Genomic DNA, 15,499 nt, shown 5'->3' on the forward strand with positions numbered 1-15,499 from the left:
GATTTGCGGACTCTGTGCACAGAGGTTCAGGAGCAGAAGTCCCATTGTAAACATATCACGGCAGACCCGACGATGTTTCCATGAACACGCTTTTGAGCACCTCTTTATTGAGCACTTTTCACACACGGTTGCTGTACGCATACAGCCGGCTGTAGCTTTTCAGCTCACAGCCCGACATAGACCACCAACAACACAACAGCACAGATAGCGCAGACGTAAAGGCGGCGAGGCGTGATTGCGGGTGTCGCTCAGGTGCGTCCGCCTCCCCTGCAGCGGCGCTGCAAACCACGCCCCGCCGCACGCGTTAACCAGGTAAAATACATATTTAGGCAGAATTTTGCAAATATCTATTTTTCATTTTTCAGCAGCATAGTGCTTTTTTCCAATTATTTTTTAAGAGTCAGGTCAAGGCTCCAACAGCCCAAAGGCGATATAAGGGTGGCAGCTGACAACAGTTTTTGTTTGCTACGTGGATCATTTTAGTTCAGCTGGGTGTCTTTCCTTTTGTTATATTTCTTTAAGAGTTCAAAATGTGTTAATTACGTAAATAAAATGTAATTTTCTCTGTAGCACTTCATGGATTTCATAAGCAACACACCTTAGTTGTTCACACAAAGCACAAAGGTAAAAAACAATATATACAGTGTTATCTTCATTTTAGATGTCAAAAAGTATTTGCGGCTCCCAGTGTTTTCTTTTGCGTGGAAACCGGGTCCAAGTGGCTCTTTGGGTGTAAAAGGTTGCAGACCCCTGCTTTAGGGGTTCTCACAGTGGATCATCTGGCTCCATCTTACCTTATCCCTTGCATCTTGCTCTGTCACACACAACTCTCTGCATGTCCTCCTTCTATACATCCATGAATCTTCTCCTTAGTCTTCTTTTTTTACTCCTGCTTGACAGCTCCATCTTTGACATCCTTTGCACATGTTCAAACCTTTGCTCTTTAACTTTTTATCTAAACTGGTCAACCCTGTGCTGTCCCTCTGACCTACTAATTTCTAATCTTGTCCATTCTGTTCTCCCCCAATGAAAATCTTAACATCTTCAGCTCTGCCCTCTGCCTTTTTGTTATTGCCACCATCTCCAAACCATACATAATAGCAGGTCTCACTATCACTTCGTAAATCGTCCCTTTCATTCTTGCTACTATCGCTCACACCGACTCTCATCTCCACCCACTCCAGCCTGCATACGCTTTTTTCTCCATTTCTCTTGTGCACTGTGCATTTCTTTGAATGGTGGACCCCAGCTATTTAAACTCATCTATCTTCAGTATCTCTGCTCCTAGCATCTTCATATTTACACGTCTCTCTCTCATTCACACACAAATTCTATCTTACTTCTACTTCAACCTGTGTTGTTTTTAAATGTGCTTATGAATAAATTGATTGATTGATTGATTGATTGATTGATTGCCACCCCAACCTTAAACACATCTACCGCACACCTCATTAGTGTCTTATTGTCCTCATACATACTTCTTGGCCACTGCTGACTTTCTCATACAGTACCACAGCTCTTGGCACCCTATCATATGCTTTCTCTTATCAAGTTTGTTCAGTATGTGACCTAAATCTACATTTCTTTTTTCAGCATCTTCTATAAGACAAAGGGGGAATGATGTGCTGCTGCAATTTCAAGTGTTTGCACTACTGTCTGGGGACTATGTTCATGAAACAGTAACCAAAATAAGATACAACTCTTAGATCATACCATTAAAGATATTTTGCTTATCATGTCATCTTAGGGTGAAAAGCATGTCTCAGTTGCAAGATCAGTAGTTCGAGCTCCAGTTATGGCTTTTTTTTATATTCATTGCTTTTTGGACTTTCTACTTGTTGCTATATTTCTAAAATATAGAATTACTCAAACAGTTTCAACTATTATTATTCACAGTATTGTGCCCATTGATTTTTTAAAGAAAATGACTAACCTATACAGCATGACTACTTTTGTTTGTACAATTAGTAAAAGCTCAACTCTCTGAGGCAGATTTCTTGTAGTTTCTTTAAGCAGTCTTCTGGAATAATTCTCCAGGCTTCTTGAAGGACATTTAAAGCTCTTCTTTGGACGTTGGCTGCCTTTTGTTCAATTCTGTGTCAAGATGATCCCTCAATGCTTCAGTAGTGTTGATGTCTGGGCTCTGGGAAGGCCAATCCATGACTGGTGTTCCATTCTGTGTTATTCTATCTAGGTATGCTTTTACTGCACTGGCAATGTGCTTGGAATCATTGGCGTGTGATCACTGCAATACATTATTTTAAATCTGACAGTATTTTTCTGTTTTCAAAATTTCATCATTTTTGACAAGATGCCCAAAATCACTGGTTCAAATGCAGCTGTCTCTGAAACACAGCTTTCGCAAAGGTTTACAGATGGCTGTAGAGATTCACTGTTATACCTTTTTCCCTCCCTATCACTCTTCATTAGGGCTGCCACGATTAGTCGACTAGTCACGATTACGTCGACTATTAAAATCGTCGACGACTAATTTAATAGTCGACGCGTCGTTTGAAGCTTTGTAAGATCCCAAAAGACGCAGGAATAAGTAGTAGTATTTAAGAGTGTAATAACGGACTGAAACAGAAGATGGCAGCACTGCATGTACAAGGATGCCAGCTGCCGTTAAACCCCGAAGAAGAAGAAACTGTGTTCCAGAATTCATAGCGCGGCCCAGCGCAGTTGTCAACAATGGCGGCAGCTAGTTAGTTTTAATATTACAATTATTATTCTTTCTGGGTCACAAAATAAACGTTTAACATATTTTCAGGTGTACATTTTACGTCCAATGGATGCATGATCTGATTAGTCGACTAATCGCAAAAATAATCGGTGACTAGTCGACTATCAAAATAATCGTTTGTGGCAGCCCTACTCTTCATGCATATATATTGTTGCTGATTTGAACTAAAAAAAAAAATGCATTTGTATTGACTAGTCCACAAGTACTTGAGCTGCATTTATTCAATCAGGATTAACTGCAGAATGGGAATTTTCTTTGTATAGGATGTTTTTTTAATTACACATCTGCTTAATGAGCATTATATTAAAAGACAGAAAATAGAAACCAGTTTACACACATGACAAAAACAGGTAACATAGACAGCAAAAATATAGTATATAGTGTAAAACAGAATACACCCAATTTCCATCAAACATTCCACAGAGTTGTAAACTCATTCCTAAAGCAAACAACCAGAAAAGAAACATACAACAAAATGTGCTCTATAAACTTTTCTGCTGTGATAAGTTTTAATAAACAAAAATTGAAACTTGTAATGTCAGTAATTTCTACTTTTAACTTGCACAACAAGGACTTTGAGAATACTCGTTTGGACTGTAAGAATACTCTTTGTAAATCTCCCAGACATTTAAGCTCAGTATAGTAAAAACATACATCTGATCTGATACAGAAAATTGATTTTCTTTTTTTTCCACTCCAAAACAACATATTTGCCTCTGCCCTTCTCTGCAAACTTCAAATGTAACCTTTTTTGTAACCCTTAAGACAATGTAACTGTACATGTGTAGTTGTTTCTGACTGAAGGATATGAAGGTGTTACAACTCTTCCATAACGGTAACCACAGACTATACAGTCTTACATTCTGTAGTAAAATGTCACACCTCTTTCCACTAACTACAACAAAATAAAATAAAGAAACAAAAAATAAAAATAACACTTCTGCTGTTACTATGAGTAGTAGAAGTTGTGTTGGTGATGTAAAAGGTAGTATTTGTTATGGTATAAAGCAATGCCACACCACTTCCACCTATAAAAACCCAATAAAGAGGTGTATGTATTTTGCAACCTTGAAAAAACACTGATCCAAATAAAAGAAAAAACCCTATTACACACATTTTAAATCTCAAATATAAGTAGAAACTATTCCTGTAATAAATAAAATACATTTTCTTGCAAAGTACAGTCTTTTGCCAGTGCAATACAAATCAGAAGATCAGTCTTGATTCCAGTTGCTTCATTTCTTCTGCATCCTCCAAACTGAGATCATTGTTTCTTAACCTATAATATAAGAAGAGACAGTAGTAGTAGTAAATAAATGAACAGGAGACATGGGAACAAAAACAAAGAAAAAGAATAGTCTAGCTTACACCAAACTGATGCATTTTTTTTTAGCATTTTTCTTGGCACTGAAACTGACAAACAACTTGTCTGGATGCAAACAGTCCAAAAGTGCCTGCTCTAAAGAATGTAGGAAACTTTGTATTCATGAGTGTCAGGCTTGGTGAGCATTACATACCATACTGATGTCACATGTGTATTGTGTTTAAGGGCTTGAATCAGACATTCCACCCCCGTTCTGGTTATGCAGTTTTCTGTCAACCTTTAACAGGAAATAAGAGGGTGGAGCATTTTAAGCACTGCTGTGCAAGCAGTGGTTACCATCAAACCAGCCAGCTATTGGTAATTTGCATACAACTTGCATACAACTTGTGTCTAACACTTACCAAAGTTCCTGCAGTGATGTGCTCTTCCTGATGAGATTAGCGAGGGCACATGCTCCTGCACTCCCTACACCATTGCCTACCAGGCTGTAAGCAAAATGTGCTGACATGCGCTTTCAAAAACAACAGATAAAACATCCTAACATATCATGTAAATAACACTTTCATGGTTTTCATAATGTGAAAGTCAAGCAAACATGTTCCAGAATTATTGCAAATCTTACCTTAGCCACACCAGAGAGTTGCTTCTCTCAAGACTACTAGCAAGGGCCTCAGTTCCTGCATCACCTATCCTATTGCCCCATAACCTGGAAATGCAAAGAAATACTGTAAATGAAAATTCATCAACAATGAAACATGAAATTTTATGGGAAACACTTACCCTAAGTACGCCAAGGTTTGATTGGCTTTCAGTCCCTCTGCCAGCTGCTTTGCTCCTTCTGCTGTTATGTTATTGTTGCCTAGCCTTGAAGAGAAGAAGGTTATTTGTTAATCTTTTGGTCATTGGTAAAATCCAACAGTAGAGTCACATTTGATGACAAACGCTGACCTTAAAGAAATGAAGACCTGCTTGGTCTTCAATAAATAAGAAAAATCCTGCATGCAAGCATCAGTTAATTTGTTGTTGAAGAGCCTGGAAAGAAACAAAAAGATTTTGAAAATTAACTGATAAAATTTTATTTAACTTGCAGTATTAATCACCTTGATAATACATACGCAATTTTCTGAAAGCTGTCACACTGGATGACTTTAGCAATCAGTTTGCGGATGCCCTCATCTGTAATGTTGTTATTTCTGAGGCTAAGGAAGGAACAATATGCATTTCAGAATAAAAGTTGTTCCTCTCTTACAGTGAAAGCAGTTAGGGAGAGTTTGTTCACTCTAATGAATTGGCGTTCAATCTATTAACCAAGGAAATTTAACAAAAGAAAAATGTATAATTTCCACTTACTAAAGGGAATTGCAAATGTGCATGCAGGGAAGAAGCTGTTCCACTCCAACATCACCCACAGAGTTGTTGTCCAGCTGGAGGCCTACAGGATTTCTTAAGTGCTGGAGCACATAAGCAAGCGCCGTGCACTCTACAGGTCCGATATTACAGTATGTCAATTTCAAATGGTCCACCTCCAGCTTGCTCATAGCATCTTTAGCTATCCGACTCTCCTGCATCTCATAGAGGCATTTTATAAGCCACACAAAGTCCGGCATTGCATGCATGCTCTTCTTTTCCCCTTGTACAGGTTGGGGAATGGACCTAAAGTGTTTCTGAATGCCTTTGGAAAGGCATCTTGCCACCTGTCTGGCCTTTTTCTCCACTGCAGCACTGGGGCAGCAGTGGAGCCACAGATTTTGATGGCGCTGGGACAATAGTCCAGACACAAACATGGCTGTGATTTGCAGATTTGGTGTCTCTGCTGCTTTACTTTCCTTCTCTGAAGCTTGCTGTTGTTGATCACTGGAAGGCAAGCAGGCTGTAAAGCAGACACGTGTCAGACCTGTCTCCCTGTTCTCTAGCTCAAAGAGTTTTGGGATAACTGAACGGTTAGTGTTACTTGACAAAACAATGAAGAGAGCAGCAAAGAAACATTGCAATGTCACATGACTGAATTCATAGCATTTGGAGTGAGTAGAGGACATATCTTTGCTTTTTATCAGAAAAACCATGCAGATATCCTTTTCAGTTACACCGCATGCTTCTAGGTCTGTACCTGAAAAAATATAACAGGTGGATGTTATCCCCTCAAAAGCAAGCTGTCCAAGAAGAAGGACTGTTTTTAGGTGCTCCTGTAGCCAGCCTAAACCCATGGTGCTCTTCAGAGGACTTTGGTGCTGGAGAAAGTGCTGTAAGATCATCAGGTAAACATCTGTAATTGTTTTGGGGCTGCCTTCTCCACAGCCCAGCAGCTCCTTATGGCACTGTGAAACTATCCAGCAGAGAACTGGACTGTGACATAGTCCAAGTAAAGCTGTGTTCGCCTGCATTGACTCTAAAACCTTAGCAGCTACAGTAGGGTCCCTGTGATGTTTCCGTACAAAACTGTCAATCCCAGTTGGGGAAAACCCTTTCAGGACAACCTCTTTGCGTAGGTGCTTCTTTAACAATGGGCTCACTGCTTCTGAACGGCTAGTGACCACTTTCTGCACCCCCTTCATGAGGGAACCCTGGATTAAGTTGAACAATAATACATGAACAGGTGCACGCTGGGTGGGGCAGCAAACTCTGTGCTCATCTGTAAAGCTCTGCTTGAGCTCATCCAGGCCATCAAAAGTGAACAGGATTTGATGTGGGTGGTCCAAGATGAACTGGAAAATTTCTTCTTGGTTCCGGTCTGGCCAGCAGCAGTGCTGAAACAACAACTCCTGGACTGACAGTTCATTGTGCTCTGAATTCAACCTGCGACAGCTGAATGGAAATAGAAGGAGAAAGTCTTGAAGGGCTACCCCTCGAGCCCAAAGCAAGTGCAGCCTCTGGAGAAGGGTGCTTTTTCCACTGCCTGCCTCCCCGGATACTAGCACTGTGTCTGCCTCCTCATTCACTATACCCACCAAACCAACGATGTCTTCCAATCCCAAAGGTCCATGGGCATTAACTTCGGCTAGTTCCAGCTGGCCATCAGTGTAAATGTCATCGAGAGACATATGGCTAGTTCCCGCATAAGTACTGAGAAAGCAGGCTTGAGCAGACACAGAACTGCTCAGCTTCTTCTGGTACTTTAAAAACTCTGTGAAAGAAAAATTTGTGAAGAAAAGATGGAATGAGTGAACCAGTCATCATTTCATACATCCTGTATATCTTTGGTCAAATCTGGAACATGCATAACTGATCTTGGCATGCCTGCCAATTTTGTATTTTCAAAGCATAACCAGAAACCTTCTGTATTTGGGGCATTTTTCCTATGAGGGTGATCAAGGATAGCTTTACTCATAAAAACGATATATATTTCTGCGATTTTAAACATTGCTTTTGACAGTAACAGACCTTTGGGAGGAGTCAGTTCCCTCTGGTTAAGTGGCAATCCAGGTTCTTGTTTTTGATGAATGTACTGCAGGAGAACCGATGCTGCTAAATCACCTCTGGATCTGACATGGTCAAGCAGACGCCTTGCCTGATTGATCACATGGACATGGATGAAAATAATAAAAAGTTTATTTTTGACAGTTATTTGGATTGTTGCGGAGTTAGATAAAAGACCAACTTACATATTCATAATCTAATAATGCAACAGCAGAAAGAGCTTTACCTTGCTTAGCTTAGCACAAAGACAGGCAGCAAGTGGTAAAAACCTTGCCTGGATCTATACAAAGGCAGCAAGATATGTTTACCAGTTTTCTTTGTATTATTTTATATTACTTGTATAATTACTCAGGAATATCAGAATAGTATCAGATCTATTTAAAGTAATAGTATTGACTGATAAAGTAACACAAAAAGTAACAAAAATACCCCAGCACGTCTGCCTGTATGACATCTAAGTATCAGGAATGCAGAAATAATGACAAGCTTCATTCCAAGACAGTTTAAAGGTAAAGAACAACTGTATAAAGTTGTCAAACCACATTTTAACAATGTGACGTTCAGGTGCTTACAGTACCTGTTGGGTGGGAGTATATATAGGTAACCGCACTTCATCACAATCAGCTGAAGAAAAGTGACCTGAATCCAGCAGAGCTGCTAGAACACCATCAACACAGCCCTGAAGCTTGTGGACAAGGCTTGGTCGTTGAGCCAGAAGAGTTTGATTAGAAGTGCTCTGACATTCATCGTTTTCTTGTAGATTTGAGCAGGATTCAGAGAAGGAGAGCCCCACTGCCTGTGCTTCAGGCAAGGCCAGTTTGAGAGCAGCTAGAAAGAGCCCACATGTGTCCACACCCTTTGTATAGACCAGATCAAGCAGCTGTCTTGCATTGGTATATAGTGTTCTTCCTGGTACCTGTATGTTCTGGTAGTCCTCCCATATGAGCGCCCCCTTGGCAAGCAGTATATCCAGAACTCTCTCCAGATGTTCTGCTGACCCACTGCTGCACAGTGCATGCAGTATCTTCGTCCTTTGTTTAAGCACTAGTTCCTCGGCAAGCATTCTTTGTCCATATCAGTGCCCATGCTCAGGGACATTCAGTTTGTGGTTACTTCTGCTTCTTGTGGTGTGAAAACCTGTCACAGCAAATGGCCAAATGTCATCATGTTACTATGGGCCAACTAGAGCTTCCTTCTTTCTTTTCTAACTCTGTTTTGAATACCATACAGCAGTACATGTCATTTTGTGCGTCTTTCTGTTAAGCCATAACAAAAAGTTAAAACAGAATGAAAAGAATATATGGCTACCATTACATACACATCAAATGTGTTGCAGGTCCCTTTAAAACATGTACAAGTACAGAATAGTCGACTACGCGACCTCAATTGCAGACGCAAGTAACACAAAATAAAACCACAAAAAAGAACACTTACATTTAATGGGAACATGGCTTTCTTTCCTCCCTCTGTCATACGAACAGAGCCGCTGTAGAATTATAGGGTCCTACCGCTTCCCTGTTCTGCAGCTGAAAGTGAAACTTGCTCTGCTTCCAAGTCCCTCCCATAATATGGAAACTAAATACAGGCGGAGATGTGGCATAGACGCAATGCTCAACTTCCCTGGTGTTTTCCAAACAGAGCAAACAATGGTGACTTGATATTTAAGGGTGGTTAAATATAGCTTGCCACACTCAAGCGCTTATATTTCACTGAGACTTCCACATCCTCTTGTCTTGTTTGCAAGATACTGCATACTTCAGACCACAAAGAGGAACTGCAGCTTTTAAAAATGCAGAAGGTTGAATAGAAAGGGTAATTTTGGGTGGGTTTTTTTTCTTTCTTTTTTTAAAGAAAGTGACGGAAACTTTTACGGGTCCTAGGTATTTCCATCCTCGTCGCAGTTTGGTGTTGTAACCACTTGATGGAACTATTGCATAAGAAAACAACATGGTGTCGGCAGAGATTTTCCACTTTTAACAGTTTCTTTTAGTATCACTAAAGCTGTCTTCTTCGAATCAATTCAATCAGAGCTCTAACTGTGTCTGTGGGCACAAGATACTGCGGTTTAATTAGAAATCAAGCAGAAAACCCCAGCAGATTCATAAAGAGGTTGTAGGGAATCATTTTGCTACGGTATCAGTTTTACAATGTTAGAACAGAAACTGAGAACCTGCAGTCTAGGCGTCATGCTGTGCATCTGATCTAAACTTCAAAAAAACCCAACCCTAAAACCGCACATAATGCTCCTTACTCCCTCTGCATTCTTTGAAGCTGAGATAAAATAGGTGCGAGAGTGGCTTTTCGGGCAGTCATATATTTATCATTTTCATTATTACAGCTCCCTCCTGAGTAACATGATTAGCTTATTGTGTGTGTTCGCTGTGCCCTGTTCGAGAAAATCCTCAAACACTCAAGGGCAGGAGTAATCAAAGACAAACTGGAGTAAAACTTTCAAACGGGAGTTTCTCTTCTTCTTTTTCTTGTTCTTCTTGTCTGAAAACAGGCAACTCCACCAAGGGGAGTGTAATGCAGAGTGCTCTCTGTCAGGCATCTTACTTGAAGCTTTAAGGTGGAGTTCTGTTATCCAAATCACAGCAGGGGGTCGAGAGAAGTTTCAACACATAAGAAAAAGGGTAAAAAAAATGTCGAAAATAAAAAAATAAAATACACACACGGTCCCAAAAGACATAGCTGTATTTCTGTGCTCTGTTTGGAGACAGTTCCAAACACTTTTTTTATTGCAGGAAAAATATGTAACTCCACTTCATTTGTTTGGGCTATATAATATTCTTCATTATTATTATTATTTTTATATTATTAGGAACAGTTTTGTTGCTCAATCACTTTAAAGACAACTCTATATATATAAAAAAAAATCTCCTTGGGCAGTCTTTATCCTTCGAGCACAGGTCCTCTACCAGAGGCCTGGGAGCTTGATGGTCCTGCGCAGTATCATAGCTGTTCCTGGGACTGCGCTCTTCTGGACAGAGATGTTGTTCCTGGGATCTGCTGGAGCCACTCACCTAGCTTGGTGGTCATGCCACCAAATGCTGGGATTGCCACTAAGACTACTGTTGCCTTCATCCTCCACATCTTCTTGAGTTCTTCTCTTAGCACTTGGTACTTCTTCAGCTTCACATGTTCTTTCTTCCTGATGTCGCTATCATTCAGTATAGCTACATCTATCACTCTGGCTGTCTTCCTCTGTATGTGTGTGTGTGTGTGTTTGTGTATGTTATTTATTTATTTATTTTTCATGACAAGCCTGAAATCGCAAATTACATCAAATTACCCTTGAACCACAGGATCTAATCCCTATCTTGGACTTTATTGGACATGAATGTTAAGTCTTGATCCACCCAGCACTAAATAACCTCATCCAGTAAATCAGCTTTAAACTGTATGTCTATGAGTAAGAGTGCAGCTCAGGGCTGGATCCTTCTCACTCTCGTAACAGAGATGGAATACTTTGGCTGCAGCCATTTTATCACTGTGCATTCTTTCTGTGCAGATATCAAAAGCACATGTTGTGAGCTCAGTGTTAAGCCAGGTGCACTGATGGGCTGTTTGTGTACTGATTGCTTTACCAGAGATTCAGAACTCCCAGAAGCAAGCCGTCATGTCTCATTTTAGTGTAGTCTTACAGTTACACAAAGTGTGCTTGTTTTTAGAACATATGTAGTGAACTTTGAAAGAACTATATTGCAAAAAAAAAATAACATAACATGATATGACAAAATCAAACAGTCAAATAATCAGAAGCTGTAATTGATCACTGTCAGGGAAATTCGGTACAATGACACCACAAACATGAGCACACCGATTTGCATTATTGTTAAAAACTACATGTATTGACTTAAATTCAATCAGCTAACAGTTTATGTGTTTGTATCAGATAGTGCTTCCTTAGCAGGTTAGTAAAATTATAGTGGCACTTTGTCAAAAAGACTTTGAAAAACAGTCATATCTCTTTTATAATTAAAATTTGAATAGTTGTTTCAGAGATCAGTTCCCATAACTCCTAAGCATAATAGGAAACATAAATAAGATGGAATATTAGAGATGTTTTAATAAAAATACAGAGAACTCCAAACCAGTGATGCAAAAAAAAGCATTCTTCCCAGTATGCTTGTTTACACAAGCAGTAAAACCTTTATTTTAACAGGTTGCAAACTAAAAAAACAAGGCAGCCATATTATCTGTGGTATTGCAGGTTAAAAAGCTGAGTGTATGGTATATTGACATGCTGTAATATTGCTTTCCACTGAGAGAATGGCTGAGTGAATTACCTCATTCAGTTTATAAAGTTAAAGTTGGAGGACAACTACTGCAGCATGCATGGATATAAGACAAAAAATGCCTTTTATATTGGAAGGATTTATGTATAATTAGAAATAGCCTCTTCAAGCCAGAAAGACAAGTATTCAGCAGAGGAAGTGGATGGCGTCGCTTTCAGAGCTGACTGGTTAAAAGGAGCATGTGTCCATGATGATGTGTGTATGGGTGTGTGTGTCAATCAGGATTTAATTGACAGGAAGATTAAAGCTCACATCTGAGAGCTCCCTTTTTGCAGGAGCAGCCAAGTTGAAGGAGTCTGGTCTCCGGCATCTGCCCGAGGTTTAGGGTGCTGCGCTCAAGGTTAGCGCAAGCACCCTGCTGAGTGTGCGCTGTCTGAGATGGGTCCTACTTGTTGGACATTCATTATCAAACTCTGTTTGCGCCTTTCATCTGCAGCTCTCTGCAGCACTCAACGTAAACTACAGAGGCACCTTGCAGCTTGACACCTCTCCATTCAGTCTGTACCTTAAACAGCATGCTGCCACATCAAAGAGCTGCGTCTGCCTTTGATGTTGCAAAAAGAAAGAGCTCCAATGATCTACTAAAAACCAATGCAACTTTCTGGAGCCTTGTTTTATTCATTTGCTATCTCGAGAAGTCTGGAGTCAGCCTCTGGAAGTCCAGACAGCAGATTTGGACTTTGAAAAAGTTGGACAGTGCAATTTGCAGAATGTACTGAAAAGGAACACGCTGCTGCCTTTTATGTTGTTGTGGCGGGGTTTATATCTTATGGTGAGCTATTTAATTCATAAGTTAAAGCTGATAAAGACTGAGTTTGGATATAAATGTATGTAAAATGGCCAAACTTTGCTCTCTGCGTTATTACATCAGTTCATGCAGTGAAACTGCAAAGATCAGGCTACATATCCATATCCTGGATCCTCTTCCTAAATTAAACCTCTCATGCATACTATAGATTCCTGTAGATGCAAAACAATCTATTTTAGCTTTTCAAAAATGGACTCACTGTATAGCCTCACAATCTCTTTTACCTTGCAAAGGAAAAATAAAGGATGTATTGTTCTTTACTTACCATTCATTTGACCAAGTTTTAAAAAAACATAGGGATCAGAATATACAAGACATAATTAAACTGTGATCCTTGTTTGTTGATGTTTTATTTTTTTTTATACCCAATACTAAATAACATAATAGTAACTTAATAAACAGATTGTGTTTGCTTAAAATGCTCACATTGTTCTGGAGGTATGATATATAAGAAGTGGAAAATATTGGACTAGTGGAAAAATAACTTTCAGTCCTATATACGAGCCACCACAGCACCAGAGCTAAACAAAGTCATTGCCATCTTAGTAATTATAGGGTGAATTAAATCCTTCTAATTATGATTTCATCAGCTATAACAAAGGAATTGTCCAAAATGAAAAGTGGCATTTAATGAAAATGAGTTCTGGGTCAGTCACACTGAACTTTAACACTTTGTCAGCTTGTTTCCTAATTGAATGAACTTGACAATAATTGAAGTGTTTTATTTTTGCCCTTCTTTAGACACATAAAAGACTGCCATGCCAATTAGCTTTAATTCTCTATTTCCCCTTTTTCTTTTCATGCTCTTGAGGAGGCTGGGACCGGCATATTCCGATCATTTGCATTATCCAAAGCAAATCTGCTTTGAAGTTCTGAGATTCTGTAAGAAAAAGGATCCACTTATCCCACATGAAAAAATGTTCAAAGCTCATAAATTCACTGGAACAGATGTACATTATCATTGGATTTGCCTTTTCCCCCCTCTTTGCTCCTTTATTGGTAATAGACTACCTCATGTCCTTCTCATCCTTTAGCGTTTAGCATCTTCCCTTTACAGAAGCTAGCACCCTGCTGTGCCAATCCACACTTCAAAGCTTTTTGCCTATCTGCTGGAAACAAAGCACAGAGGACATATTATGGCAGCCTCTCATTTCCCCATATTTAAGTCAATATCATTGCGTCTTGCCAGTGGTATCACAGAGACGGGGTTTATTTCTATCCAAAAAGACCATTCCTTGTAACCCATGTCTCCCAACAACTCAAATATAACACAGTACACATTCACAGCAGCTGTTTATCCTATTATAGTCCCAGCTAATGTGGATTTTTTTTCCATGACAATCACCAGACTCTTCATAGCCTTAAATATGGAATAACCACACACATGGTTATTATCTCAGTAATGACATTAAACTAAACATAAAAAATAATCAAGGTTTAGAAAAGTCACTGTGTCACTATTAGGAAGTATACTCTACTGTGCTGAGCTCCTCACCTTTAATTACACTAAGCAACTGTCACTTTGAATAATATCCTCTTAGCCAACAGCACACTTAAATACCTCTATGATGTGCAGTGCTGAGAGAGTGCAGCTCTTTATTTTCTTCTGTAAGCTGCTTTTCTTGGTAATTGTTAACTGTAATTGCTGTTAGTAGAGTGTATGTATAACTGACACTGTGCCACATGCTCAGACTTTCTATATATGGTGTAAACCAGAAGCTGACCTTCCATCCATCAGTACCTCTACATCACTTGCACGTATTTATATCGACTATTTATATTAACTGGACTTTAAACTCATATCAGCACACGAGTTTGCACAGCATATGGCAAGTCAGATCTTTCTCATTCAAGGATAGAGAAGACCTGATTGTAACTGTAGCAATTAATAAAATGCTACTACTATTACTATTAACAATAATAATAATAATAACTGATTTATAACATTATGGTTTCACAGCACAAAAAAAACTTTTCAGGTGGATGAAAATGTAATGAATCTGGTTGTTAGACTTTCCTATCCTTTACTGTAATTTATCTTAATTTACCCAACAGCCAGACTTTTTGAAGCACCTCATAAGCTCAGCAGTTACTCATCCAAAAAAGGACAACTAGAGTTCATTACAACTTGCCAATTAGTATTAATGGAAATCAATACTGATATCGCCTGACACCTTGCATAATTTTTGCTATGACTGCTTGCAGACAATAACAAGTTGCTAGTTGTTTAAAAAAAACTGTTAGCAAACTAGACATCTGGATTGCATCTCACAATGAAAAAAATCTTATATTTCCTATTGTCATATGACACAAAGCCCATATCGGCCAAGCTAAGAATAATGATATAATCATATCTGTTTCAAGTATGGCTTTTTTTGGAAGTCACATGATAGTAGTCCAGCACATGTGAGTGAATCCAAAGCCTTTTTTTAACAGCAGGGCAATTATTGCGCTCAACAGAAGAAGCAAGAGTTTCATAAAAAGCACAGTGGGCAGCACTGTAAAATGAAAAAAAATAATGTCCGTCTGTATTAACGAGCTTATAAATAAAGAAAGAAAGAAAAAGAAAAAGAACTGCAAAAGAACAAAGGTGGCAAATGTAAGACCACATATTTATTTTGCTTGGCTGGATGATAAATCAGTTGAAGAAGAACAATGAGAGCGCAATAAAAAGGGGAAGTCATTGCATGTGGAAAAGCATATCTAGATCTGCTTGTCAACTAAAAATGAGCTGAGAAATGGTGATAGCCCTCACTGCAATGACACTGCAATTTCAAGTTTTAACAACCTTCATTTGTTGTATTTTTATATACTTGGACAGATGGTGGTGCTTTTTTTGGGGGGGGGGTTCTTTGAAAATGTTTTATTGTTTATGTAACATAATACACAGAGGTATTAATTCAGTTCATTTC

The 15,499-nt window shown here is 39.1% G+C and overlaps 1 protein-coding gene across 4 annotated transcripts; it reads right to left on the bottom strand.

The window, feature by feature from the left end:
- Positions 1 to 2,946: 2,946 nt before the first annotated feature.
- Positions 2,947 to 9,188, bottom strand: nod2 (nucleotide-binding oligomerization domain containing 2). 4 transcript variants are annotated; one of them, XM_019360441.2, is made up of 11 exons: positions 8,916 to 9,174; positions 8,398 to 8,618; positions 7,446 to 7,572; positions 5,418 to 7,188; positions 5,183 to 5,266; positions 5,016 to 5,099; positions 4,848 to 4,931; positions 4,690 to 4,773; positions 4,469 to 4,552; positions 4,261 to 4,344; positions 2,947 to 4,022 (listed from the first exon to the last, which is right to left on the bottom strand). In XM_019360441.2, exons 2-11 carry the CDS (start codon positions 8,542 to 8,544, stop codon positions 3,950 to 3,952), a joined length of 2,622 nt encoding a protein of 873 aa, XP_019215986.1. In that variant the 5' UTR covers positions 8,545 to 8,618; positions 8,916 to 9,174; the 3' UTR covers positions 2,947 to 3,949. The 4 variants fall into 4 exon arrangements, 2 of the variants coding, with proteins under 2 accessions (XP_019215986.1, XP_003437591.1); XM_003437543.5 differs by having other exon boundaries at positions 8,059 to 8,618; XR_001224774.3 differs by lacking the exon at positions 2,947 to 4,022 and having other exon boundaries at positions 4,279 to 4,344; positions 4,469 to 4,578; positions 8,059 to 8,618; positions 8,916 to 9,184.
- Positions 9,189 to 15,499: the final 6,311 nt, after the last annotated feature.

The sequence above is a fragment of the Oreochromis niloticus genome, linkage group LG1, assembly GCF_001858045.2.
Source record: "Oreochromis niloticus isolate F11D_XX linkage group LG1, O_niloticus_UMD_NMBU, whole genome shotgun sequence".
NCBI lineage: Eukaryota > Metazoa > Chordata > Actinopteri > Cichliformes > Cichlidae > Oreochromis > Oreochromis niloticus.